At 38.5% G+C, this 27,988-nt stretch overlaps 2 protein-coding genes across 6 annotated transcripts in view; one reads left to right on the top strand and one right to left on the bottom strand.

The window, feature by feature from the left end:
* Positions 1-18,241, bottom strand: part of LOC127813133 (probable lipid phosphate phosphatase beta) — a 33,813-nt gene extending 15,572 nt beyond the window's left edge. For 2 of the 5 annotated variants that reach the window (XM_052353913.1, XM_052353914.1), the window contains exon 1: positions 17,641-18,240. In XM_052353913.1, the coding sequence (XP_052209873.1) occupies positions 17,641-18,142 (502 nt within the window). In that variant the 5' untranslated portion in view covers positions 18,143-18,240. Of the gene's footprint in view, positions 1-17,640 lie in introns of all 5 variants that reach the window. The other 3 variants (XM_052353917.1, XM_052353915.1, XM_052353912.1) reach the window with 2 other exon arrangements.
* Positions 18,242-19,941: 1,700 nt separating this feature from the next.
* LOC127812749 (uncharacterized) lies at positions 19,942-20,973 on the top strand. Its single transcript, XM_052353272.1, has 2 exons — positions 19,942-20,484; positions 20,605-20,973. The coding sequence occupies exons 1-2, from the start codon at positions 19,942-19,944 to the stop codon at positions 20,971-20,973; spliced, it is 912 nt and encodes a 303-aa protein (XP_052209232.1).
* The last annotated feature ends 7,015 nt before the right edge of the window (positions 20,974-27,988 follow it).

Raw genomic sequence — 27,988 nt, 5'->3', positions numbered from 1 at the left:
TTTATCTCATTTATCGATGATTGTACTCGGATGACATGGGTTTTTTTACTAAAAGAAAAAGGCGCCATTCAAACAGTCTTACCAAGCTTCTGTAAAATGATAAAGACTCAATTTGGAACTCCCATAAAGAAATTTCGAACCGACAATGCTCGAGATTATTTTAACTCTTATATGAACCACTTTTTCCTACAAGAAGAGATTGTCCATGAATCTTCCTGTGTGGATACTCCACAACAAAATGGAGTAGCTGAAAGGAAAATGAGACATCTCTTTAATGTAGCTCGAGCATTGCTTCACCATCATACTATTCCTAAAATCTTTTGGGGGGAGGCTGTCCTTACGGCCACATTTCTTATTAATCGCATGCCTACCAAAGTTCTAAACCAACAAAGTCCTCTCTCTTGCCTCACTACTCATTTTCCTAACTCTAATTTCCACACCACTCTTCCTCTTCGAGTATTTGGGTGTGTTTCCTTCGTTCATATTTCCAAATCCTCTCGTGATAAGCTTGATCCAAGAGCTGTGAAGTGTGTCTTTCTTGGGTATTCTCCCACATAAAAAGGATATAAATGCTATCATCCTCCCACTCGCAAGCTCTGTCTCTAAGGATGTCATATTTGTCGAGACTACTCCATTCTTTGGCTCTACCCAAGCTGGTCACTAGGGGGAGACTTCTTATGGTGACATGAGTGGCATCTTCTTTCCTCTACCATCTTCCCAGTCCACTCTTCAGCTTAATGCTAATCCCTCCAATCAGCCTAGTCATGCCTCTAATCCTGACTCTACAGCCAGTCCATCTCCTCAGTACTCAAACAACCTTAACCATGGTGATGATCAGGCCAAATTTGATGAGCAAGAAGCCTGCCAGCAGCTGTAAGGAAGATACAAGGGGTCTCCCTATGTATATAAACGAATACAGCCAAACCTAGAAGACCGGTAAGCTCCAAACTCCTTTCCCATTCAAAGTCGGGATCACATGCAAACAATACCTCCAGCCTCTATCGGCCAAATCCTTGATGATATCGACCTTCCCATAGCTCTTAGAAAGGGAGTTAGAAGCTGCACCACCCAAAACCCAATGGCCAATTACCTATCCTATCATCGCCTCTCCCAAAACCATAAAAGCTTCCTAAATCTCTAGATTCAATTATCATTCCAAAATCAGTAACTGAGGCTCTAAAAAATCAGAATTGGAAGCTTGCTATGCTTGAGGAAATGAGGGCTTTAAAAAGGAACCATACATGGGATATTGTGGATAGACCTAGGGGAGTTAATCTAGTGGGATGTAGATGGGTTTTTAATATCAAGTATAAGGCCGATGGGACACTTGAGAGGTATAAGGCAAGGTTGGTAGCTAAAGGCTACACTCAATCATATGGGATTGACTACCTAGAGACATTTGCACCAGTGGCAAAGATGACCACAGTTCGTATTCTCTTGTCATTGGCAGCCTCATTTGGGTGGAATCTACAACTAGATGTTAAAAATGCGTTTCTCCATGGAGATTTAGAAGAAGAAGTGTTTATGAATTTACCACCAGGATTTCATGAGGGACTCAGTGGGAAGGCATGTCGGCTAAATAAGACCTTATATGGGCTCAAACAATCCCCTAAAGCTTGGTTTGGGTGATTATCTAAAGCCATGCATACTATCGATTACAGTCAAAGCAGGGGGGGACCATACCTTATTCATCACACTCAACAGGAGGAAAGGTTACTGTGTTACTGGTATATGTGGATGACATGATAGTAACTGGGAATGATGAAGGAGAACAGGCAAAGCTTAAAGAAAGGCTGGCTAAAGAATTTGAAATCAAAGACCTAGGTGTGCTCAAGTATTTTTTGGGAATTTAAGTAGCTTATTCTAAGGAAAGTATTTTTCTCTCTCAAAGGAAATATGTGCTTGATTTAGTTACTAAAATAGGATTGATTGGAGGAAAAGGGGTAAAAATTCCTATTGAACCTAACTACAAGCTATGGAACAACCCTACTAGCAAGTCTATAGACAAAGGAAGGTATTAGCGACTAGTAGAAAGATTGATATATCTCTCTCATACAAGACCAGATATTGCCTTTCCTGTTAGCTTGGTAAGTCAATTCATGCACAGCCCAACTGAGGAGCATATGCTGGCGGTTAGAAAAATCTTGTGTTATCTCAAGGCTACTCCAGGTAAAGGGATCCTATTTAAAGCAAGAAATAAATTGAACATTCAAGATTTTTTAGATGCAAATTATGCAGGGTCCATAACTGATAGAAGATCTACAAGTGGCTACTGTGTATTCCTAGGAGGGAATTTGGTGTCCTGGAGAAGCAAGAAGCAAAGTGTTGTGGCAAGATCAAGTGCAAAGGCAGAATTTAGGGCTATGGCCCTTGCTCTATGTGAAATTCTATGGCTTCGAATTGTTCTTGATGATCTAAAAATTTCAGTCCAAGACACAGTTAAGTTATAGTGTGATAACCAGTCAGCAATCAGTATAGCACATAATCCAGTCCAACATGACCGGACTAAGCATGTTAAGATGGACAAACACTTCATAAAAGAGAAGTTGGAAGCCGAACTCATTCACCTGCCATATGTTCCATCAGAGGAACAAGTTGATGATATATTGATAAAAGGATTGCCAGTAAAAAGATTTGAAGGTCTAGTAAGCAAGCTAGGAATGTGGGACATCCATTCTCCAGCTTGAAGCGGAGTGTTGGCAGTTGGATTTTATCAATTGATTTATTTCATTAATGTTTTATTAGTTGATTTATTTTATTAATGTTTGAGTTGTTGTAATCTAGTAAGGGTCCTAATTTATAAGAGAGTAATCAACTCCTACACAATAGGAGAATTGTTAGGAGATTGAATAGTCTTAGAATTCTTCAAGGATTAGTAGTGTGTGTTTTAAGTAAGATTGTATTCATTAGTTTTGGGATATGAAAAAGATTATTTCTTGTTTCTTCTCATAATCCAATCTTATTCATTCTCAAAGGAGAACACAGCATAAATACATGCCTATCAATTCGCATAGGCAGTTTCCTAAATCTAATTAGGCAACTTCCTAATGAGAGAGTTTCCTAAACTTAGGAAATATGTATAGAAAAGGAAAAATTTTACAATTGTAAAATACAATGAAATACAAACAAATCAAATCAGAAACACGATACAAATGATAATAGGAAAGAATGATAATGGAAAAGAATCCACAATAGGAAGGAATCTACTCGTTGATTCCTAACACTCACCCTCAAGATGGTGAATGTATATCATGCATTCCAATCTTGTGAAAAACTTGACCCAGTAAGCCTTTAGTTAAAACATCCGCCAGCTACCCTCCGGTAAGAACAAAAAGAGTACAGATTAGTCCACTCTCAAGTTTCTCCTTGATTAAATGCCTATCAACCTCAACATGCTTTGTCCTATCATGTTGAATTGGGTTATGTCCTATACTTATGGCAAACTTGTTATCACAATAAAGTCTCATAGGGGTTGACCACTAAATTTTCAAATCTGTTAGTATAATTTTCAGCCAAAGTAATTCACAATTACCTAGGGCCATAGATCTGAAGTCAGTTTCAGCACTAGACCTTGCCACCACACTTTGTTTTTTGCTCCTCCAAGTAACAAGATTTCCACCTAAGAAAGTGCAATAGCCTAAGGTGGATCTTCTATCCATAAGGGACCTGGCATAATTAGCATCCATGAATGTTTCTAAAGACAAGCCTCCGCCCCTTTTAAACAGAACACCCTTACCTGGAGAACCCTTAAGATAGTGGAGAATCATGTGCTTAGCCTTTAGGTGGCTTTATCTAGGATCATGCATGAATTGGCTAGCCACACTCACTGGATAGGCTATGTCTAGCCGAGTATGAGACAAATAAATGAGTCTCCCTAACAACTATTGATATGAACCCTTATCCACTGCCCTTGCATTAGAATCAGCCCCAATTTTGTGGTTTGGTTCAATAGGTGTCTCCACTGCCCTACTGCCAAGCATGCTCATTTCAGTTAAAAGGTCCAGCACATATTTATGTTGAGAGATAAATATTCCTTCCTTAGACCGAGCTACTTCAATACCCAAAAAGTATTTCAAATTCCCTAACTCCTTGATCTCAAACTCTCTTGCCAAACATCCCTTTAATTGTTCCATTCCTTCTTTGTCATCACCGGTAACTATAATGTCATCAACATACACTAATAGTGTTGTTTTTCTCCCTGAAACTGAATGATGAACAAACAAAGTATGATTACCTTGACTTTGCTTGTAACCTAATCCAAGCAGAACCTTGGTAAACCTATCAAACCAGGCTCTAGGGGACTGTTTCATCCCATAGAGAACCTTTTTCAGTCTGCATACAACATTCCCCTCTTTTGTTTGCAACCCAAATCTAGGGGGAACTTCTATATAAATCTCTTTTTCTAATTCCCCATGTAAAAAGGCATTTTTTACACTAAATTGATGTAATGGCCAGCCATACGTAACTGCCAATGACAACAACACTCTAACAGTGTTCATTTTTGCTACCGGGGCAAAAGTTTTCAGGTAGTCTACCCCATAAGTTTGGGTATACCCCTTACCTAGTCTAGCCTTGTACCTCTCTAGTGTCCCATCAGACTTGTATTTCACTGTAAATACCCATTTACACCCTACAAGTTGCTTCCCCTTTGGCAACTTAACCAACTCCCAAGTTTGGTTCTTCTCAATGGCTGTCATCTCAACCATCATGGCATCCTTCAAACTTTCATTACTCAATGCTTCAAACAAGGTCTTTGGTATGGGAATGGTATGAAGGTTAGTTAAGAAGGTTTTATGGGCAGGAGATAAGTGAGAGCAGGTCATGAACAAATGGATAGGGTGTTTTGTGCAGGTCTGAGTCCCTTTCTTGAGGGCAATGGGAATGTCCAAATTATTAAGTTTAGGTTCAGCTTGAGTATAGGTAACTAAGTCAGCTTTGGATGTAGCTAGGTTAGGGGGCAACATAGGCTGAATAGGAGATGAAGTAGGCTTAGAATTGGGATTATAGGAGTCTGGACTTGATTCAGATGGTTCGACTTGCATAGGGATAGGAACTGGGGCCTTTTTTCTTGAATACACCTTTAGTGGGATAGAAGAAGGCTGGAGTGTTTCCCTATGTATCACATTTAGAGAATCCTTTGGATGAGATGAAAAATCATTAGAGGAGGGTAAAGGAAGAATAGGGAGAAACAATTCCCTATTCGGTTCCGCCAAGAATTCAGTCTTCCCCTTAGGATAAGTATTACTAAAATATGGACTTTACTCCACAAAACTAACATCAGTTGAGACAAAAAAACGTTTGGATGGAGGATGAAAACATTTATATCCCTTTTGAGTGGAGGAATACCCAACAAATATGCACTTAAGGGCTCTAGGATCCAATTTACTTTTATTAGGTGAGTGATTATGAATAAAAACTACACAACCAAACACTTTAGGACAAATTCCATTAGAGGGCATGAAGTTTGGAAAAGTTTTAAAAAGAAGCTGAATTGGATTGTTGGAATTAAGACTTCCAGAGGGCAGTCTATTAATGAGATAAGTTGTTGTCAAGGTTGCTTCACCCTAATAATGTTTAGGAACATTATTGTGGAATAGCAAGGCCCTTGTAAGAAATTGGATAAAGTTTGATTATATCCTTTTGTTGAAAGAAATTGGATAAAGTTTGATTGAAAAATCCTTAGCATTATTTGTCCTGGCCCTCTTGATTTCAACCCCAAACTGAGTCTTAATCATGTTGCAAAAATTAGGAAAGATGGTGCACACTTCTAATTTAGTCTTTAAAAGATAAAGCCAAACCACACATGTACAGTCATCAACAAACAACACAAACCACCTAGCTCTTGATAAATTTGGAACCGGAGAGGGACCCCATATGTCATTATTAATTAAGTCAAAAGGATGAGAACTTATATTATTATTGAGAGGGAATGAAACCCTTCTATGTTTAGCAAGTTCACATACATTGGATTGAAAGTTCCTAGCATCCAATCCCTTAAACAAAGAGGGAGACATACACTGAAGAACTTTAAAAGATGGATGCCCTAAACAAAAATAGTGAAGCCAAAGTAGATCCTTCTTAGGTTTAACTAAAAGTAATACACGGAAACATTGCCCCTTTTTAATCTGACCACTAAGATCTTCAAGATGATAAAGACCATCCTTAACCCTAGCACACCCAATCATCTTCCTGGAGTCATTTTCCTGAAATTCACAAAAGGAAGGATAGAAGATGGCACAGTAGTTAGCATCATGGGTTAATTTTTGAATAGAAACTAGATTAGTGTAGATCTTAGGGACATGTAGGACATCTCTTAGGGTTAGGTTGTTGTTAATGAGAATATCCCCTTGGCCAGCCACAGTTGTTAAGGATCCATCGGCCAACACAATTTTTCTAGTACTAGGGCATGGTTTGTAGGACAAAAATTTGGTAGAGGAAGGGGTCATATGATTTGTAGCCCCGGAGTCAAGGATCCAAGTATGTTCAAGGGCTAAGTCTGAAGCATGTAAATTAAATGATATGGAAGTAATAACTGTGAAGGCTAAGTTAGAAGAACTTGTGCTTGCATCTGGCCCTTTTTCAAGAGTTCCCAGCAAACTCCTTAGCTTCTTTATTTCCTCCCTGTTTAGTTCCATTGAATCAGCCTGATTTGTAGCTTCAGCATCTGCACTCAGTTAGTTGTTGGCTACATAGGACTGCCCCTTTGATTGTCCTCCTTTAGCTAGCTTACCATGAAGCTTCCAGCATTTATCAATTGTATGTTTGGGCTTCTTGCAGTAGGTACACCATAGATTGTCTATGTTTGTGGTTTTAGCTAGGTCTGAAGTCTTTTTCTCCACCCTAGCCAATCTCTCCTGACCAAGGCCTTTCAAAGTCAACAGAGCTAAACTCTCCATAGGATTTACCTCAAGCATTACTCCCTTTGTACCTTTCTCAGCCCTCACTATTGAAATTGCCTCATTTAACTAAGGCAACTTAGATTTTCCAAGGATTTAGACCCTTACTGCATCGTACTCTATATTAAGGCCTACAAAAAAGTCATAGGTTCTCTCATTTTCCACAAACTTCTTTTGAATGGCAGCATCCTCACTACACTTCATTTGGATACACTGATAGTGATCCAATTCTTGCCACAAGGTTTGCAGTAAATTTGCATACTCAATTATAGACCGATTCCCTTATTTAGTGGCTACTACCTTAGTCTTAATTTCATAAATTTGAGCAGCATCATTTACCTTAGAATAGGTGATCTTCACAACTTCTCAGATCCCCTTCGTCGTGGAAAGAAACATCACCGTGTCACTGATTTATGGAATCATTGAGTTCTAGAGTCAGGACATTACCAGTGAGTCCTCCTCATCCCAAGAGGCATATGCTGGATCACTCTCCTTAGGCTTGGTTCCAAGCAAGTGACTTAACTTTCCCTTGCCTTTGAGGAATGTCCTAATTAGCTGGGACCAGTTGAGGTAAATTTTAAATCAGTATGTTGCTTGGATATTTTGCAACTCTCCACCAGTGATCGCATCACTATTGGAACTGCTCGAGAAAGGAATCTCATCGGTACTACTAGATTCTATGGTTTCGATCATGGCTCTAGTTTATGAAAGAAGATTGGATCAAAGAAGGTTTCGGTTTCAAACAACTGAGGAAAACCTTAAATCAAAGTTCTCAAAGTAGGACACAACATATATACACGCCTATCAATTCGTATAGGCAGTTTCCTAAATCTAATTAGGTAGCTTCCTAATGAGAGAGTTTCCTAAACTTAAGAAATATGTACAGAAAAGGAAAAATCTTACAACTGTGAAATACAATGAAATACAAACAAATCAAATCAGAAACATGATACAAATAATAATAGGAAAGAATCCACAATAGGGAGGAATCTGCTCGTTGATTCCCGACACTAATTACTAGAGTGTTGGTGCAAGAGAATAAAAGTCCTTTTGTTGTTACTGAATTACTTGCTTCAATAAAATCACAATTAAGTACAACTTCCCAATTTCAAGAACAGAGAATATGTATGGACAACTGAGTAATCAATAAAATCACAATTAAGTACAACTTCCCAATTTCAAGGCTAGATGAAAGGCTGGAGCAGCTTCTTGGGTCAGTGGTGTTCCCTAAGATTGACTTGAGAAGCGATTATCATCAAATCTGGCTCATGAATGGGGATGAATGACAACTTCTAAAAATCTAGATGGCTTACTAGAATGACGTGTAATGACTTTTGGCCTTTCCAATGCCCTAAGCACTTTCATGCACATGATGACCTAGGTATTAAGAACTTTTCCTAGGTTCCTTCGTCATTGCTTATTTTGATGATGTGTTAATTTATAGTCGTAATGAGGAATGAGCATCTATATCATGTTAGAAAAGTCATGTAGGTTCTTAAACATGAGAAGCTCTTTTGTTTTTTTTTTTTTGTGCAACCATGTGGTGTTATTGGGTTGTATTGCTTTAGCTGAAGCTTTGAATCTGGATCCCAACAAAGTTAAAGCCATTCCTGAGTGGCCTACACCTCAGTCCATTGGAGATGTCCGTAGTTTTCATGGTTCAGCTTCTTTTTACTAGAGGTTTATTCTCAACTTCAGTTCTATCATGAGTCCTATCACGAATGCTTGAAAGGGGAGACATTTACACAAACAAAGAAGGTAGAAGAGGCTTTCAAACATATCAAGACAGTCATGACTCAAGCACCTATTCTAATGCTGCCAGATTTTGAAAAGCTCTTTGTGGTGGAGTGTGATGCACAACATGTGGGGATAGGAGTTGTCAAGCCAATAAGGAAGACTTGTTGCTTTTTTAGTGGTGGAGTGTGATGCACAACGTGTGGGGATAGGAAGAGGGAAGACTTGTTGCCTTTTTAGTGAAAAGTTGTCTGATGCAAAGTGTCGATATTCGGCCTATGACTTGGAGTTCTATACTTTGGTCTGCACCTTTCATCATTGGTAACATTGTTATATAGAGATTTTGTGGTGTATTCAGATCATAAGGCTCTTCGATATTTGAATTCACAAAAGAAACTCAATACAAAACATGCAAGGTGGAGTGCTTTTCTGTAACAATTCTCTTTCACTTTGAAGCATAAGCTGGGGAGTCTTAATAGAGTGGCCAATGCACTTAGTAGAGGAGGTTTCTTGTTGGCTACTTTACATGCACAAGTCATTGGCTTTGAGGAGCTGAAATCAATGCGAAGAAGATCCTTATTTCAGCTAAGTGATAAGAAATTTGCGTGGGCCAACTACATAGTCATTTAATCCTTTTGTTATGCATGATGGGTATTTATTTTGAGGTAACCAATTATGTATTCCAGAAAGTTCTTTTCATGAGAAAATTTCAGGAACTTAATGGAGGTGGTTTGAAAAGACATTTTGGGTGAGAGGCTTTGGTAATGCTGAGTGAACATCATTACCGGCCAAAAATGACTGGGATGTTGAACAAGGGTGAGAAATCAATGTTTAGCACCTTTCTCCTTCACAAAGCACCGTAAGGATGAAGTCCTATGCAATCACGTGGACATGGACACTTGGATATGCTACTAGGTAGGCTGTGGTTATATGACATAAACAAAATACACAAAGACAAAGACAATTGATATAAATTTTATAAGGACAGGGTGAAAATTGCTCTTACCCTTATGAAATGACACTAAGCTGTAATAGTACTACACAAAAACGTGAACTCTATGGTACTTGACATCATCCTAGGGACCCACAGGACATGACAGTATTTGGCACTTCCTAGAAAATAAATATTACGAGGACTGTGATTCGACAAGGTGGACCCATGGACGAAAAGGGGTGTCTCTAATTATCCAATCGCAAATGTACATGCCTTGAACTGAGGATTATCTTTACGACTCACTATACTATCAAGTAGAGAGTTTGTGTAATCATTGACGGCAAGAGTAGCAGGAATATTGTGTATGCAACATTGGAAAACAAGTTAGAACCATCAAAACAGAAGTACCATTCTCCCCTTAGCTTAGGCTAAATCTAGGATGTTGGGGTAACAAGGGTGATAAAGCAATGCATAACACATTGTCAGATCCTTGATCTAACAGGGGGAATTCTCTCCGACCCGAGAGGGAATTTGCGGGAATAAGGGAGGAAATGTAGAATATGGAGAGAGAAATAGAAAGAGAGGGAAGGAACGAGAAGTTTTGGAGGGAGAATTCAGACTTTAATTATCAAATCATGCCTTCACAATGAGTTGGGTCGATCTCTTATACGGCCTCAACTTGGGATTGGTGCCAAAACGGTTGCCAAGTCCCTTCTGAAACCAGTCAAGTTGCCTAATAGTCTACTTACAACTTGCACTGCTTGGAACCTTCCACCAACAGGCTAATTCCCTCCAAAAATTACAATAATAGCTATGAATGGCAACAAAATAAAAGGTCACAGCCTCGGTACATGACAACTACCCCCTCCATTAATCATTTCTTGTCCTCAAGAAATGTGTAGCAGGCTGTCCAAATTGGGGAATTAAGTCAGCATATTAGATAAGTACTCCCAAGTGTCTAACTGTCGTGAAGACCACTTGACCAGTACTTGGATAATTGGTGCCCCTTTTCTGTAGATGATTCTCCTATCTAGGATGGCAATAGGAACGCTGGGTCCTATTTCCTCGTTGGTACTACAGGGAAGTGTGGCTAACTCTCCACAAGTCCACTCCTTTCTTAAGCAAGGATACGTGGAAAACATGATGTAACTGGGAACCTTCTGGTAGCTGCAATTGGTAGGCCATTGGCCCTACTCTTGCCAGCACTAGGTAAGGCCCAAAAAATCTAGGGCTTAGTTTAGACACTGGCTGCCTAGTAAGATATTTGAGCTGCTGGGGATTTAGCTTAAGATATACTTCCTCTCCTTCTGAGAAGGCTCTCTCACTTCTTCTCTGGTCAGCCATTTGTTTCATTCTATTTCGAGCCTTTGTTAGTTTAGCCTTCAAGAGTCTCACGACCTCCTGCCTCTGCTGCATGTATGCTCCAACTTCCGCTACTGTCGATGGTTCCCTTACCGCCGGTAGCAATGTTGGTTTGTATCCATATAGAGCCTCGAATGGACTCATATTTATGGAACTGTGGTGGCATAAGTTATACCACCATTGAGCTACCGATAGCCATTTGTGCCACCCTCTTGGCTACATAAAACATAGACACCTTAGGCAGGATTCTAGACACTGATTCACCCTTTCCGATTGCCCATCAGTTTGTGGGTGATAGGCAATAGACATGTGTAGTTTAGTGCCTAGGGATTTAAGTAGCTCTCTCTAAAATGCACTGGTAAAGACTTTGTCCCTGTCTGATATATGGATTAAGGCACTCCGTGCATCTTTACAACGTTGTCCAAGAAGACTTTTGCCACCTCCTGAGCAGTGAAGGGATGGGAGAGGCCTATGAAATGGCTAAATTTAGTAAACCGGTCCACGATCATGAGAATGCAGTCCTTTCCTTCCAACTTGGGTAGTCTTTCAACAAAATCCATAGTTATATTGGTCTAAGCCCTTTTTGGTATTGGCAGTGGTTGTAGTAGGCCTGGTTAAACTATGGTCTCATGTTTGCACCTCTTTCACACATCACAATTCATCACTAAATCAATCACAAACTTCTTGAGTTGTGGCCAATAGAAAGTTTGTCTTACTCTCCTGTAGGTATTTTGGATCCCGAAATGACTGCACAATGGTGAGCTGTGAAGTGATTAGAGTATCTGGTTCCTTAAAGTCATGTTTTCTCCAACCACCAATCTTCCCTTATATTTGATTAGTCCATTAGATAGAGCATAATCGGGCCTACAATCTCCATTCACACTCAACTGTTCTAACAATTCCTTAGCCTATGTCCCTTGCTAGTAACTCTTAGTGACCTCCTGGACCCAATCCGATACTACTGAGGTAATGGCAACCAATGTTCCCCCTTCATGGCAGCGAGATAACGCATCCGCAGCCACATTTTCTTTTCCCCTTCTATATTGTATGATATAATCCAACCCCATCAATCTCGCCATACCCTTCTTTTGGAGATGAGATTGAAGTTTCTGTTGTAAGAGGAACTTAAGACTCTCATGGCCAGTCTTAATAATGAACTGCCCTCATTCTAAATAATGTCTCCACTTCTCCACTACCATTAAAACCGCTAGGAGTTCCTTGTCATATATACTGAGCCCTTGGTGTCTAGGGCTCAAAGCTTGGCTGAGAAAAGCCAAGGGTCTACCCTCTTAAGAGAGTACTGCCCCTATGCCCACCCCATTGGCATCAATCTCCAAAGTAAAGGGCTGCTAAAAATCAGTAGCTTGAGTATTAGAACTTTACTCATAGCCTTCTTGAGCTGTTCAAATGCTTCCTCTGCCCTCCAGTCCCAGTTAAACCCCTCATTCCTCAGCTGATCAGTGAGTGGTTTACTGATCGACCCATCGTCTTTCATGAATTTACGGTAGTATCCAGTCAGTCCCAAAAACCATCTCAAGGCTCGAATGTTAATGGGCTTAGGCCAAGCAATAATGGCCTTAATCTTCTTAGGATCAATTCCCACACCTGTTGTCGATATAACACGCCCCAACTACTTAATTTGAGTTTGTGCAAAAGCACACTTAGACCTTTTGAGATACAATCGATTGAATCGCAAAACCTGAAAAGTAGTCCTAAGGTGCTCTAGGTGTTGGTCAAAAGAAGAGTTGTATATCAAGATGTCCTCAAATAATACTAAGATAAATTTTCTGAGATATGGTTCAAAGATTCAGTTCATTAATGCTTGGAAAGTGGCAGGGGCATTAGTAAGGCCAAATGGCATCATCGTGAATTCATAGTGCCCATGATGAGTTTGGAAAGCAGTTTTTGGGATATCAGATGGGTTCATTCTTATTTGGTGGTAACCTGAGCGTAGGTCGAGCTTAGAGAAAATTGTGGCGTGTTTGAGCTTATCAAGTAGGTCTTCAATGATGGGTATTGGAAATTTATCTTTGATGGTGATGGCATTTAGTTGTCAATAATCGACACAAAAACGCCATGTTCCATCCTTCTTACGGACCAAAAGGACAAGGGAGGCAAAAGGGCTACGGCTTGGTCTGATAATTGATTGGGAAAGCATGTCTCTCACCATCTTTTCAATTTCTGTTTTCAGTTTGGGAGGGTATCGATAAGATCTTATGTTGACAGGTTCAGCATTTGGCTTTAGGGGAAAGGAATGGTCTAGGGGTTGCTTAAGGGGAAGAGACCTAGGTTCTACAAACAAGTCGTGATATTCAACCAGTAATAAATCAAGTAAAGGTCAAATCAGATACCTGCCATACCTCTTGTGGTTGATTTTGGCCATTTCTTGAGTGATCTCCCTTTGTCTCCTCTCTGCCTTCCCCTTCTTCCTTGGCCTCAATCAAGAACAAGTGGGCCACCTAGGATATTCTCTTCCGTAGAAGCTGATGTAGCTTCTTTCCTTTTATCATTCGGCAAGATCCCATCTCCATATTGCCTTGGAGGATCACCCTTCTTCCATTCTTTTCTAAGGAAACTTCCATCTTATTAAAATTGAAACTGATTGGACTCACCCCCTTCATCCAATCCACACCCAAAACTATGTGACAACCCCCCAAGTTTAGCAATCTCAGATTAGCTTCAACCGTCTCACCCTGCATTTGCCAACAATATCCCAAACAAGCTGATGTGCTCACCATAACAGAGAGTGGTTGGGTATTGGCCACAAGGGATTTCATCTTCCTTGTAGTACCATCATCAATAAAACTATGGGTGCTCCCACTGTCAATCAACACCATAAGGGTGCCTTCTTGTACCCTACCCTCAACTTTAATTATTTTGCTACCAGCAGTCCCCTTTATAGCATGTAACAAGATTGCCCCATTATCCTCTTCGCCTGCTTCTTCTATCATCATGAGGCCCTCCTCATTCTCCCCCTCTTCTCCTTCTAGCAATAACAACTGTTTCCTGCATTGATGCCCCCATGAAGTATTTATCTCCACACTTGAAGCATAGCCTCGCTTGCCTCCGCTGTTCAATATAAGTTTGTCCCTAGATTGAAAGCTAGGCCCTGGGGGTGGTAATGCCTAAAATCGGCCCCCTATTCCTCTCTTCGGGGGTTCTCACCCTATGAACTTACCGCCATACTATATGGTACTTGGCATCCCTCCTCTATTCTGCCTTCTTTGTTTCCTCATTAGGGCCTCAAACGTTAACTCCTGTAAGAAGGCTCCCTCCGCAGCCTCTTGTACCGTCTTGGGTTTCAATACCTTCACCGTCGATCTTAATTCATCAATCAATCCTCCCACAAAACTAGATACAAAATATTGTTCGGTGAGGTATGGGTTTTTGCTCAGCATTAGGGACTCCAGCTCTTCGAATTTCATTTGATATTCCATCACTATCCCTTCCTGCCTTGAGTGATTAAACTCTTCCACTACGTCCATCATGCCTCTTTCCCCAAACCTCTCACAAAGTCCTTTAGAAAATTCTTCCCAACTATAGGACTCCCTCACCTTGGACCTTGGAACCAAATGTCCCCGGAGTCATTGAGGTAGGCAAAGGCTAGGGCCACTCTCTGGTTCTCGGCCACTTGATGGATCACGAACATCTTCTCACATCTCTTGATCCACCATTGGGGCTTTTGTCCTTCGAACACCAGCAATTCCAATCTCGGCACTGGAAATCCGGTGTGGTTTGAATGAGTAGTGCCTTCATGTCTGCTCTTCCACACATTTTCTTCCTCTGCTAATAGATCCATTTCAACCTCCGATGGCCCTACATTCTGATTACTAGTGCCAATTCTCGATAGAATTGGTCCAGTACGTTCCTTAGGGGGAAAATCAGGTGAAATCCTTACCTAATGTTAATCGAAGAACATGATCATGAATTGCTGCAGTTGATTGCGTAGCACATTGCCTAGCTTGTGCATCCCTCGCATCTCTTCCCGAATTTGGTCTCGCATGTCGTCCTTGATCTTCTCTGCAATCCCCTCCAATTTACGATCCACCACCGAACCAATCTTATCCTCCATCATCTCCACCCGAGCTTGGACTTCCACCATTGAAGCGGTCACCTGTTGAATCTGTAACTCCATTTGTCTCATCCTTGTGCTGTCAGCCATCGTCTCCTTGATTGAGAATGTCGGCCACGATAGTGCTTTGATACCAAGATGTCAGATCCTTGATCTGACGGGGGGAATTCTCTCTGATCCGAGAGGGAATTCGCAGGAATAAGAAAGGAAATGTAGAATAGGGAGAGAGAAATAGAAAGAGAGAGAAGGAACAAGAAGTTTTGGAGGGAGAATTCAGACTTCAATTATCAAATCATGCCTTCACAATGAGTTGGGTTGATCTCTTATACGGCCTCAACTTGGGATTGGCGCCAAAATGGTTGCCAAGTCCCTTCTAGAACCAGTCAAGCTGCCTAACGGTCTACTTACAACTTGCACTGCTTGAAACCTTCTACCAGCAGGCTAATTCCCTCCAAAAATTACAATAGTAGCTATGAATAGCAACAAAGTAAAAGATAGCAACAAAATAAAAGGTCACAGCCTTGGTACATGACACATGTTTCTCCATTACTAAGCACTGTAAGGATGAATTGTTGCTATGTAACAAGGTGGGCACAAACACTTACGCCATGCTACTAGGTAGACCATGAGAATATGACATGAACATAATACATAGAGACAAATGGCATGATCAAATTTTATATGGACAATGTGAAGACTGTTCTTACCCTTATGAAAGAAGACCATGCTACAATAGTACTAGGCAAAAACATTGCCCCCTTGATAGTATCTCTCATCAGCCTAGAGACCCAAGAAAAACAATAGTTTTTAGCACCTATAACCATGCCTATACTTAACTCTAGGACAAGTAATAGAAAAGGCTGATGTAAGCTCCAAGATGATCAGTCTTGGGGACAGCATTCTCAAGGCACAACTCAAAATCATGCCTAGAAGGTAAAATGGTTATTTGACAAACCACTCATGTCATGTGCCCGCAAGTTATAAGGGCAAGGGGGCAAGATAGTATGTTGCATAATAGGAGGGCTCTACTATAATAACTAAAAGGTTGGCAATTATGTTAATTTTGAATATTGGCACCAATCTACAGCGAAAAATCAATATATAATCCTGATCTTACTCAAAGAGAAGGCATCGATGAATACAAGTTGAATTCTCTTTCTCGCCTCACTTTCCTCTTCTCTCCCGATTCTTCTCTCATTCTTTCCCTTATCTCCCTCAACTCCCCCTAAACCTCCCTAATTCTCCTCAGTTCCAAAGGAGAATTTCTCTTGTCAGGACCGGAGCCTGACAACTCATTACAAGCTAGAATTTGGTAGGTTAATCTAAGATGACCTAACAAATGATTATGTCAAATTAGGAAATTTTTAATTTTTAGTAATTCTTTTTTTAAGAATTTTCTTACCCTATAAAACTTCCTATTATATATATATATATATATATTTATCTTCTATTGAGCTCTAGAATGTACATTTAATCTTAACTCAAAACTTCTATTTTTGGAAATTTTGTATTTTCTTGATTTTCTATTTTAATAGGGTCAAACCTTGTAATTTTATATTGAGTTGTTTTAGCTTATTGTCTCTTAAGATCCTAGCATGGTGCATCCATAGTTGTCAAAGGCACTAGGCACACCAAGTTGTAAAGACTAAAGAGTGCCTGGAAAGCGCAGGTGTGCATCTCATTGATGCAAGGCAACATTTATTCAAAATTGTATTGGTTCTTGAAGCTGAAGAAGGTGCCACTGCATATTAAGTAATAGCATGGATCAAAGTCCTAATAAGCAAACCACTTCGCCAGCATAGCTCCAAGAGTTTAAGCAGTCCCTAGCAGATATTTAACTCTAGGAGATATTTAAAAACAGTCTCCAACCTGTTCTCTTTAGTCATTGAAATTCCCATAAAATAATAAGCTGAACATAAAACCTAAGCTGTAGTGAACAAGCCTTTATTTGCTTGAAAATTGCATAGTTAATATGGAAGACATATTATGGGAGTACAACTAGTTTGTTCATGGTGCCTAACATAGCTTTTCAGTGGCAACGGTAGGCACTAGTAAAGCCCTTTGGCTGATCAACATATTCCAAAATAGCATACAACCACCAGGAAAAGAGAACTTCTAAGAATAGTGTTTGCAATCAATTGACAGAAAGAGAATTCAAATATACAGGTCCTCCAATCAACTAATGCACCTCGGACGTCTAATATTTCCCACAAGGTAGCTTTAGTCAGAAGAACTAGCTACGCGTAATTTGATAATTGGAAAACTGGAATGATGCCAACCTTTATACAAAAACAAAACCAGACTGCTTAGTCATAAATTTTGTCACCCACAATTCAATGGGAGAACATCTTGGCCAACAGTGAGGTGAAATATTTTTCCTGATACAGTGTCTGTTGTGAGTACTACATGAAAATTAAAACAATAACATAATTTCCGAAATACAGCTAAAATTTTTCAGCTTAAAAAATTAGACACCAGAAATGAATGATTGAGAAAATGAAAAACAATCAGAGCTTCAAGAACACCCAAACAGGCACCGGCGATAATATCACATACGAAATGCCGACCAAGCAAAACCCTAGAAATCGACGTAGCAGCCGCCCACGAAGAGACGACCAAAATAATTAAGTTAACTGCCTTACCGTCATCACAATCAACTAAACTGAACAATGTATCAACAAATTCAACTCCGGCGGACCTCAATTGAGCCACGGCTTCACGAATCACTGCCGAGGAGAGGCAGAAAAAGGCAGCGATAAAGCAAACCCTAGACGAGTGGCCGCTGGGGAAGGACCAGTGGTCGACCGCGAAGGTCAAGAACATGCCCTGGTTGTAGAGGGGGCGAGGGCGGCGGACGAGGTGCTTGATGAGGCCGACGAGGAGGAGGTCAATGAGGCCGCCGAGGAGCAGATCGACGAGGAGGGGCTGGAGGAGAGGAGAAGAGGCGGCGGCGGAGGTAGACAGAAGGATGGAGGCGGCGAGGGGGAAGAAGAGGCGGCCGTCGCCGGAGATTTCAAGCGTTTTGAGGAAAGAACGGGGGAAGAAGGGCTGCGCCGCGGAGTGGAGGTGACGAGAGACGGCGGTGTCGACGTCGATCAGACGGTTGAGGATTGACGAAGATGGTGGTGGCGGTTTCGATTCCATCTTTGATTGAGGTCGTTAGTCGTTGGTGCTGCACTGGGGATGACTTTGGTTCTTCTTAGGGAAATTTGGAAAAATAGGACTCTCGGTACTAAACTTCATAAGAAAAATAGGAGACTTTGAAAATCTTTTGCAAAATCAGGACTTCTGAAAATTGATTGAACAAAAATGTTCCCGCTTTAGATAAGCTATAGGATCATGTCGGTTCGATCCTATCTTCTTCTCTTCCCCTTCTTCTTTCATGAACATTCTTACTCATCTGCCGTTAATTTGGTGCTTCTTCATCAATCATTTTCTCCAAATACATTGTTGTTCTTCCTTAAGTGTTGTTGTTTTCGTACATTAATCATCTTCTCTCCATCTAGGTATTTATTTATTTTCCTATCTTTGAAGAAATTTGGTCAACGATTCTAGGGAGTTTGGGTGAGTTCGGAATAGTTTATTCTCGTTTCTGCTTATTTTTTGAATAAAAAAGTAATAGGTTTGTAAATGAATTCAGTTCTGGTTCTTCATTCAAAAGCTCGATTGATTTAGTGAAAAGTATGCATTTCGCTAGTTTGGACATATGTCGGTTGATATATCGGCAATTTACATCGTGACATATTTCAACCGATATAGGTTCAAACATAGAAACATCATGAAAAATGATTATATTGGTTTCTATATCAGTCATATAAGGATATATATCAACCAATATATAGATTTCGAAATGATGTGTATGTACCGACATCATTTCTCAACTGATATATCGGTAGCTTGTTATTGATTGAGGTCTTATGTAAACCGATATATATTAATCTATATGCCTTTACACAACTGACATTAAGAAACCAATATAACTTAAAGAACTAATATATTTTTATACTTACAAAACTGATATGTTTTTATTTAATTTAGAAATTGTTTCAATTTATATTATAGCAATGACAGCTTCGAGACCTATCTTTGTACCTATGATTTATGGAGGTCAGTGGTAATATGATGTTGATGTGAAAGAATATAAATACATGACAGATAAATGTGGGTTGGTAATATGTGTGGAGCCAGATTGCACATTCGACCAACTGGTAAGTTCCCTATACAACAAGTTCAATGTTAGTTTGGTTGAGAAGTCAATTATGTTGAAGTACAAGTTTAAACAGTCGGATCTATCCACACTTCCATGGGAGATTCATGATGATACAGATGTTAAGTGCTTTCTAGTCGAATGCTCTCGGATAGAGTCTAGAAGTGCATTGTGTGTTGATTTTTTGGACAAATTACAACCTAATTCTGGTGTTAAGGAAGAGGCTGTAGAGAATAAAGTTTGCAGGGATTCTCTGATGACACACTTGGGTAGCGATAGTCCAATATCGTCGAAAGACGAGGTTAATTGTGATGTTGTTGTGGATGGAAATGGTTATGAAGATGTTAATTGGGATGATGCTGGACATGGGGTTGAAGATGTATTCAATGCTGATGATGCTGAAAATTTGGACAATATCAATGTAAAGGTTGGTGATCATGCTGAGCAGCCTAATTTGCTCCCATCTTTGCGATTATCAAGGGTCAGTTCGGGAACATCGTCGGTAGTTGAGTTGAACCAAATTTTTGCGTCAAAATTAGAATTGTATGAAAGGATGAGTTTGTTGGCTTTGAAGAAAAATTATGAATACAAAGTGTTCAAGTCAAGTAAGAAGGTATTGTACATGAAATGTAAGAACTGTGACTGTAAATGATGGTTGAGGGAAACGACGCTTGGCACTTCTTTTGGTTGGGCAATCAAGAAATATGTAAATATTCATTCATGTCCATCTTCAACAATGCACCGCAATCATTATCAAGCGAAGAGCAGAGTAATTGGTTCTTATATAAAAATCAATTTTGAGGATGTTAAGTGTATTTATAAGTCTAAGAACATTGTCAACGATTTTCGCAAGGACTTTGGGGTCAACATAAGTTATGATAAGGCATGGCGATCGCGGGAAAAGGCTTTGGACATGGTCAAGGGGGGTGTAGAGGAACCATTCAAGTTGCTTCCATCTTATTTGTACATGCTGAAGTTGAATAATCCCGGGACTATTACAAAATTCAAAAGTGACAGTGGCAACAGATTCAAGTACCTTTTTATGGCCATTGGTGCATGCCTTGTCAAATTTCGTAGCAAGATGCGGCCCATTATTGTAATCGACGCTTGTTTCCTTAAGGGAAAGTATCTTGGTAGTTTGTTTGTTATCACATGTAAAGACGGTAACAATATTGTTTATCCTATAGCGTGGGGAGTCAGAGATTCCGAGAATGATACCTCATGGGAATGGTTCTTTAATAAATTGCGCTCTGCAATTGGTGATGAGATACCTGATGTGGTATTTGTGTATGACTAGCATAAGAGCATCTATAAGGCGGTCATGACAGTGTTCCCTAACTCATTGGACATTTCATGTATATATCATATTGGCCAGAACGTTAAGACTAAATTCATATAGGAAAATGTGCATGCTCTTTTCTATAAGGCTGCGAAGGCTTATCGACAAATAAAATTTCATGAATACTTTAATGAGCTCGAGCAATATGCTCTAGCTGTCAATACCTATCTTAAAGAGGCTGGCTTTAGTCTTTGGGCACGTGCATATTCGAATGGCAAGATATTTGATATAATGAAGACAAACATTGCAAAATGCCTCAATGCAGTTCTGACAGATGCACGTAAATTGCAAATTCAATGTTTGATGGAGTATATCAAGAATATGTTGCAACAATGGTTTTATGAGAGACGAGGTGATGCTAGTAAAATGGGTGGTCATATAGCATCTTGGTTTGAGGAAGAAATAGCCAAAAAATTGGCATTATCCTAATATTGGCATCCAAAACCAATTGATATGTATAGATTCAATATTCAGGATGGTCACGTTGGTGGCATTGTCGACTTGAACACAAAAACTTGCACGTGTCAAGTGTTTGATTTCAACAAATTGCCATGTGGTCTGTCCTAGCTGCTGCACGTTCATGCAATATTGACCCATACACTTTATGCTCCTCATACTACCAAACAAAAGTTCTCTTATGTGCCTATGCCGATCTGATAATGCTTGTGGGCAGCCAAGCTGACTGGACCATGCCGGAGCAAATTGCGTCTATTAAATTGCTACCATCAGCAAGTAGACGCAAATGTGGAAGACATAAGATTTTTCAAATTCCTTTAGCTGATGAAGATAAGAGAAGGGTAAAATGCAGTTGTTGTGGTCAAATTAGTCACAATCACCAAACTTGCTCAAATCTAATAATTTTGGATCAAAAAAATAAGGCCGAAAACTTGCAAAAGTGGTTAATCGCATTATCTCAGTTTTAGTTCCATTTGAATTAACTTACATTGTTGTAATAAACATTTAAATTTACATTATTATATTAAACATTTAAAAGTCCCAATCTTTTAATATTGTTGTAACAACAATGTAACAAGTATCGTTATAGTATTAAATAGAAATTTTTTCTTGGGGAATCAATATCGGTGCATACATATTGGTTAAATAAACGATGTATGTTAATCGATGAAAACTGAGCAAGAGGACATCGGTTAAAGAGCATCTTTTTATAACCGATTAAACAAAATCGATGTTATTGTGGAAATTTTAACATCCATGTAATACATTGCAAAATGATGATAGCACATACAAAGGATACCGGTTAAAACGGATCGGTTGATAACTGATACAAAGAACCGATCAGTTGGTATTTGTGTCTAACAAGCGATAATATTTCTAAACTTAATATCGATTCTGTTGTAGTGGTTATCAACTGATACGTTTTGACCGGTATCATTTATATGTGATAACATCGGTTTACGTACATATATCCTTTATATACCCGATATCTGTGTATAAATTGCAATGTAAATAGAACTTGAATATTTCGATATTAATATCAATTTTGTTGAATTGATTATAAACCGATATGTTGGACCGATATCCTTTTAATCAATTTTCATCCATTTACATACTTTGTTTATATAACCGATATATCTGAACCGATATTGATTCCCTAAAAATTCCTAACCAATGTATGTAAACCGATTATAATATATGCAATGACTATTGGTTCTCAATCGATGCATCATAACTGATGTAAATGCACCAAAATATTAAGTTTCATTTTCCATTCCATTATAATTTACACAGATATCGATTATATAAACTATGTATGTGAACCAAAGTTCATAGCTATCCAAAGTTTTTCCATGCTTTGCATTCACAATGTTTGTAACAATCCCTGTCCACGACTAGGAAGATAGATCACTTTCATTAGACTTTTCAGATACTGGAGCAGATTCATTTACACACTATGATTGCTTTGCCTCTTCTACTAGCTCAGATTCAAAGAACATTGCCAAATGGAAAACCACCTGGCATTAGAAAAAGAGAAACCAAGTGTTTTGCTATTTGGCAATGTTCTTAGAATCTGAACTTGCAGAAGAGGCAAACCAATCACATTGTGTGAATGAATCTACCCTAGTATCTAAGAAAACTGAGGAAAGTGATCTATCTTCCTGATCGTGGACATAGATTGTTACAAAGATTGTGAATGCAAAGCATGGAAAAACTTTGGATAATGCATACATTGTTTATATAACCGATATCTGTGTGTAAATTGCAATGGATTGTAAAATGAAACTTAATATTTTGGTGCATACATATCTGTTATGATGCATCGGTTGAGAACCAATAGTTATTCACTGATGTCCATTGCATCTATTATAATCAGTTTACATACATGGGTTAGGAACCGATCTATTGGGTTCATGAAGAGATAGAGAGGAGGAATGGCCAAGTCAGAGAGAAAGATTTGCATTCCTGTTTGAATGGTGAATTTTTTGGTCGGTCAGAGTCCTGGCTTTGATTGATTCTCTAAAGAGATAGTGTAACAATAGCTAATTGAGAGCAAGACGTAAGGAGTGATTCAGGGGAAGAATGGCCAAGTGAGCGAAAGATAGTTTTAACAAAGGATGAGAGTTAGTAACCATTTATATAGAGTTGTAGTGCTTTCCCAATAAAGCATACCAAAAGTCAGACAACCATAAATATGGTCGCAAATCACGAAGAGATTTACATACTCTTCAAATCGTAACCGATACGATATGTTTGAATAATGCTAGGAGTCAGTGTCATCAATGTTGTGGCACCACCTCATTGGAGGATGTGGGAGGTAATCACATGCCATTGTCTCCTTTGCCTCGGAGAAGGTTGTCACTGATGACACCTTCATCAGTGATGAATCCAACGCATTATTTGATAGGGTTTAACCTAAGTTAATAGTTCCATAATAATATCAGTTATCAACCGATATGATTCAACCGATATATTTGTATAAATTGATGCTTCATTTAAATGACTGATATCTTTGTATAAATTATAATGTAAACAGAACCTAATAGTTAAATAATAATATCGGTTGTGTTTTATCAGTTATCAACCGATATGATTCGACCGATATATTTGTATAAATTGATGCTTCGTTTAAACGACCGATATCTTTGTATAAATTGGAATGTAAACATAACCAAATAGTTAAATAATAATATCGATTGTGTTTCATCGATTTTCAACCGATATGATTCAATCGATGTCCTTCACATATGTTATCATCGTTATTAATTCCCAAATAATTTATATACCTACTCCATTGTTATAATCAGTTTGCGGATTGATATCAGGAAATCATGAGCATCAAATACTTCGTTTATATTGATACCTGTTCCATTATTATTACAAGAATATATATGCTTACTAAAAGATTGACAATTACAATTATGTATATATAAACAGAATGGGTTCAATAAAAGAATTACATTATTATTTTTCATTTTTCTTTCTCTTCCTGATATTTTTGGGAGCTTCTTTCTCTTTCTCTCTATTGGGAACTTCTTTATCTTTCTCTCTTTTGGCAACTTCTTTATTTTTCTCTCTGTTGGGAACTTCTTTATCTTTTTCTCTTTTAGCAACTTCTTCCTCTTTCTCTCTTTTGGCAGCCATTTGGGCTTCAAAATCTTTTGCATCCATGACTGTAAAAGCATAAAGCTTCACATTCATTTGAGTTCTAAAATGTGCAGCTCTTTCTTGGGTTATCTCGTGTATTGAGATATTGTGGGCCATGAATTCCATCCATTTGAGAACAAAAATCCCACAATCACCACCTCTGCCAATTGTAAGTAAATGACAAAAATTAATAGGATTAACATTCAAAACAACTCTAACTACAAATAAGAATATAAATTATACTTACCCAGTTTGCTGTGGACCTTCTTCAACTTGAAAGTTTCATTTCTCACTCAAAATAAATTCAGGTTTTAATTAGGGGTAATCGCAACTTATTAGAAGTTTGGGAATCATATATACCATATATTGGAACTTAGTTTCATAGTCTACGAGTTTGGTAGAGGTGTAAATATAAACAAGCCTGAGTGTTCATATCTAGCCTTATCAAAACCCAATGTTTATTATCTATATTTACGAGGCATAGCTTGTTGTCCACGTTCAAAAATCCTTTGGAAGCAAGTGCATCTCCCTAATGCATTTGGTATGGTAAATCTGGTTCTTCGAAAGGCCTTCCAATTGCTTTGCTAAAATTCTAACCATGAACCTTGCAATTATTGTTGTGCGGAGTCAAAATCACAAAGGATTAAAATTTTGAAATAAAGTCAATTCCACATAATAATTCAGACATATATTAATTGTTTTGGAACTTACAGTAAAGGTGTTTGGGACCAATGATAATTTTTCATTGGTTGTCTATGATTCTTTCATTCTTTTATTAAGCATATATATGTAGCTGTCCATGGGCCAAGGATTTAAAGAAACCCTCAATAAGCAATATTAAATTCAAACTAAATATATAAAATACATCGGATAAAAATATCGGCTTATAACTAACATATGAAACCGATACAGGAAAATCAACCATATATCGGGTAAGACCCGATATACGAAACTGATACGATAAAATGAACAATATGTTGGTTACCTATATCGGTCCTTAACTGATATAATAGGATACAATTGAATTATATTGCTACCATACACCGATTCCTAACCAATATATGAAACCAATTTTTCTCTTAACCGACATCTATACAACAAAAGCCAATATAAATAAATTAATAATCAGTTCTTAACCCATAAACATAAACCGATATGTAACATAACTTATTCAATCAGAGAATTACTTACATCAGATCGGAGCCAACTGTTTGGTATGAAGAGGATATCAAAAAACACCTTGCCCATACCATAACAGGAAGCTTCAATAATACTTGGATTTTTTTTTAAACTTTGGTACTCCTGATGTCAATGACTGTTTAGAGCACCTTGGGGATTCAACTTCAAAATGATGGAGATGAATGTGAATGTTTGTACTCCTCAGTCCTCCTTATTTTCACTAGGGGGCTTCATTATTGATTCCATAACTTTTTTTGTTTTCTACTCCTTTTCTGTATGTCTCTTTAACATGATTTATTGCCTTGATTTCTTCTAATGACATATTTATTAAGTCTGAGGCCTTTGTCTCCTTCTTCCCATCCCCCTTGACCCCCTTGGTCTCCTTCATCCTCTTTACCTCGCCCTCTTTCATATCCTCATCCACATCCTCCTCAACCCTCATCATCTCCTCCATCCTCGCCACCTCCCTCTTCTTCTTCTCCTCCATCATTTCCCCCTCGCCCTCTCCATCTCCCCCTCCTTCTTCTCCTCCATCTTCTCCCTCTCGCCATCATTTGTCTCCACCATCTTCTCTACCTCGCCCTCCTTCGTATCATCCATCCTCTCTACCTCACCCTCCTTCTTCTTCTCCTCGGTGACTGTTGATTTGATTGACAATTGCTGGCAGATTAGATTCAACATATGCTTAATGTTATCAAGCTCATTTTTCAATTCCCTTCTAACTTCCCTTTTCACAACTTCCCCAATTTTCGTCATTAAACCACCAAGATAGTTATTTATAGATTTTTTTTCTTTGGGTCAACATGCCTTGCTCCCACTTGGATTAATGACTCCATCTCCACAACATTTTCACCTCTTTCTTCACCTTTGCCTTCACCTTCAATTTCCTTTTGTTCTTCTTTTTATTTTTCTTCTTCTTTTTCCACCACACCATGTACCTTCTTGTAATAATCGTGACTCATCTCCTTTTCTATTGGCATAATAGGGGTAGCATACCCTTTATTCTTCTCATAAAAAATCCCATATCCAAAATTTGTTCTTGGGTGAGTTTTGGATCATAAAGTATCCATTTCTTTATTCTTGGAGCTTGAGGGTCTTCTTTATTTCTTTTAACAACTTGGAGGTCAACCAAATGTGACATGACCCTCAACATAAAAATTTGCATATCAGTGAAAATTAATAAAACAAAGAATAGATTAGATGTCTTGTAATGTTTTAAATTGGACATATCGATTGTACATATCGGTTCAAAGAAGACATGTCGGTTCAAAGAACTAGCCAAATACCTATATGATATAACTGATATCTTTCCCAATGATAACCTATAAAATTATATATAAAAATATACCTGTAATGTTATTGGGAAACCTCCCATGTCATATGTCTTCTTGTTCTCGTCCTTCTAAATGAACGCATTCAAAATGCGAGTTCTGGCACCATCTGTGGTAGAGATAAATGAGTCATTTGGCTAAGAAAAACTGTAGGCCTTTTCCCAATGAGAGGCTAAGTGAAAATATCTGATATCCACCTTCATGGCACGAGACTTGAAATTGATTTCATTGATGATCATCATATATGATAAAGAGAGAAGATGTTCATTAGAGCATTTCACCTTACCGCTAGCAATGTCTGTCCTGAAGAACTCTCTCAATCTGGCCTCTGAAACACCTTTCTTGAGGTCATAGTTAGGGAAAAACTTGGCAAATAGTGTAGGAGTTCCACCACCTTAATTTTCCTCTTTGCTGTTTCGCTATTGCTAAACTTCAACCCTATTATCAAAGCAAACTCCCCCCTCCCAAATTTTATCTCTTTTCCATAGATTCTGAAGCATAAGGAGCCTTTCTCGTCCTTCTCTTCTCTTTTCAACAACCTGGCCAAAAGTAGAATTCTTAAACTGTTCCTCTAGGTCAGGCTTCTTCTTCAGTGCCTTCCTAATTAAATCAACAATGGCATCAAAATGATCAAGTCTAGTTATTATGGCATGAAAAAACTTATTGATCTCCAATTTATCCTCTAAGATCTGTAGCAAATAGAGAAAACAATATTAATTAAACAATAAATATGATGTCTTAGAATGTTTTAACTTAGCTATATTGGTTAAGAGAATACATGTCAGTTACAAAGCATCTCGATATCATATAACCAATATGGGTTACCCCATATCGATACTCCACCGATATATGTTAACAAATCATGTTTTCCAGCCTATTAGTTAATCTCATTGCAAAACCTAACTCAATTTTTCATTATATTTGAAACCAATCGTTGCCAACATTGTCAAAACATGACAAAACAACAAAAAAATTGTTCTAATATGGACCAAGGAAATGATGGTATTACAAAGCAAAAATTTTAAAGACACAAGATAATGAGAGCAATGAGGACAAATTCTACACAACGAGTAGACATAAAGTTAGAGAGAGAGATAAAGAATGTAAAGAAGCTAGAGCAACATGGAAAATGGAAAGTAAAGGTACATATGGTGGGCAGGAAGGGCATTTTTGTCCAAAGAAAAATTAAAAGTCATATCGGTGTAGACATTGGGACCTGCAAAGGATAAATTTAAAAAATAAAAAACAGGTCTCATTGCATTATTAATAGAAATTTTCTACGAATAAATATCGGTTCCATCGATATTTCTATTTCTATTAAGTTTCTCTTT

Source organism: Diospyros lotus, chromosome 11 (genome assembly GCF_014633365.1).
Source record: "Diospyros lotus cultivar Yz01 chromosome 11, ASM1463336v1, whole genome shotgun sequence".
Taxonomy (NCBI): domain Eukaryota; kingdom Viridiplantae; phylum Streptophyta; class Magnoliopsida; order Ericales; family Ebenaceae; genus Diospyros; species Diospyros lotus.
The sequence above is the reverse complement of the archived record's forward strand: the minus strand, read 5'-3'. Positions and strand labels throughout refer to the sequence as shown.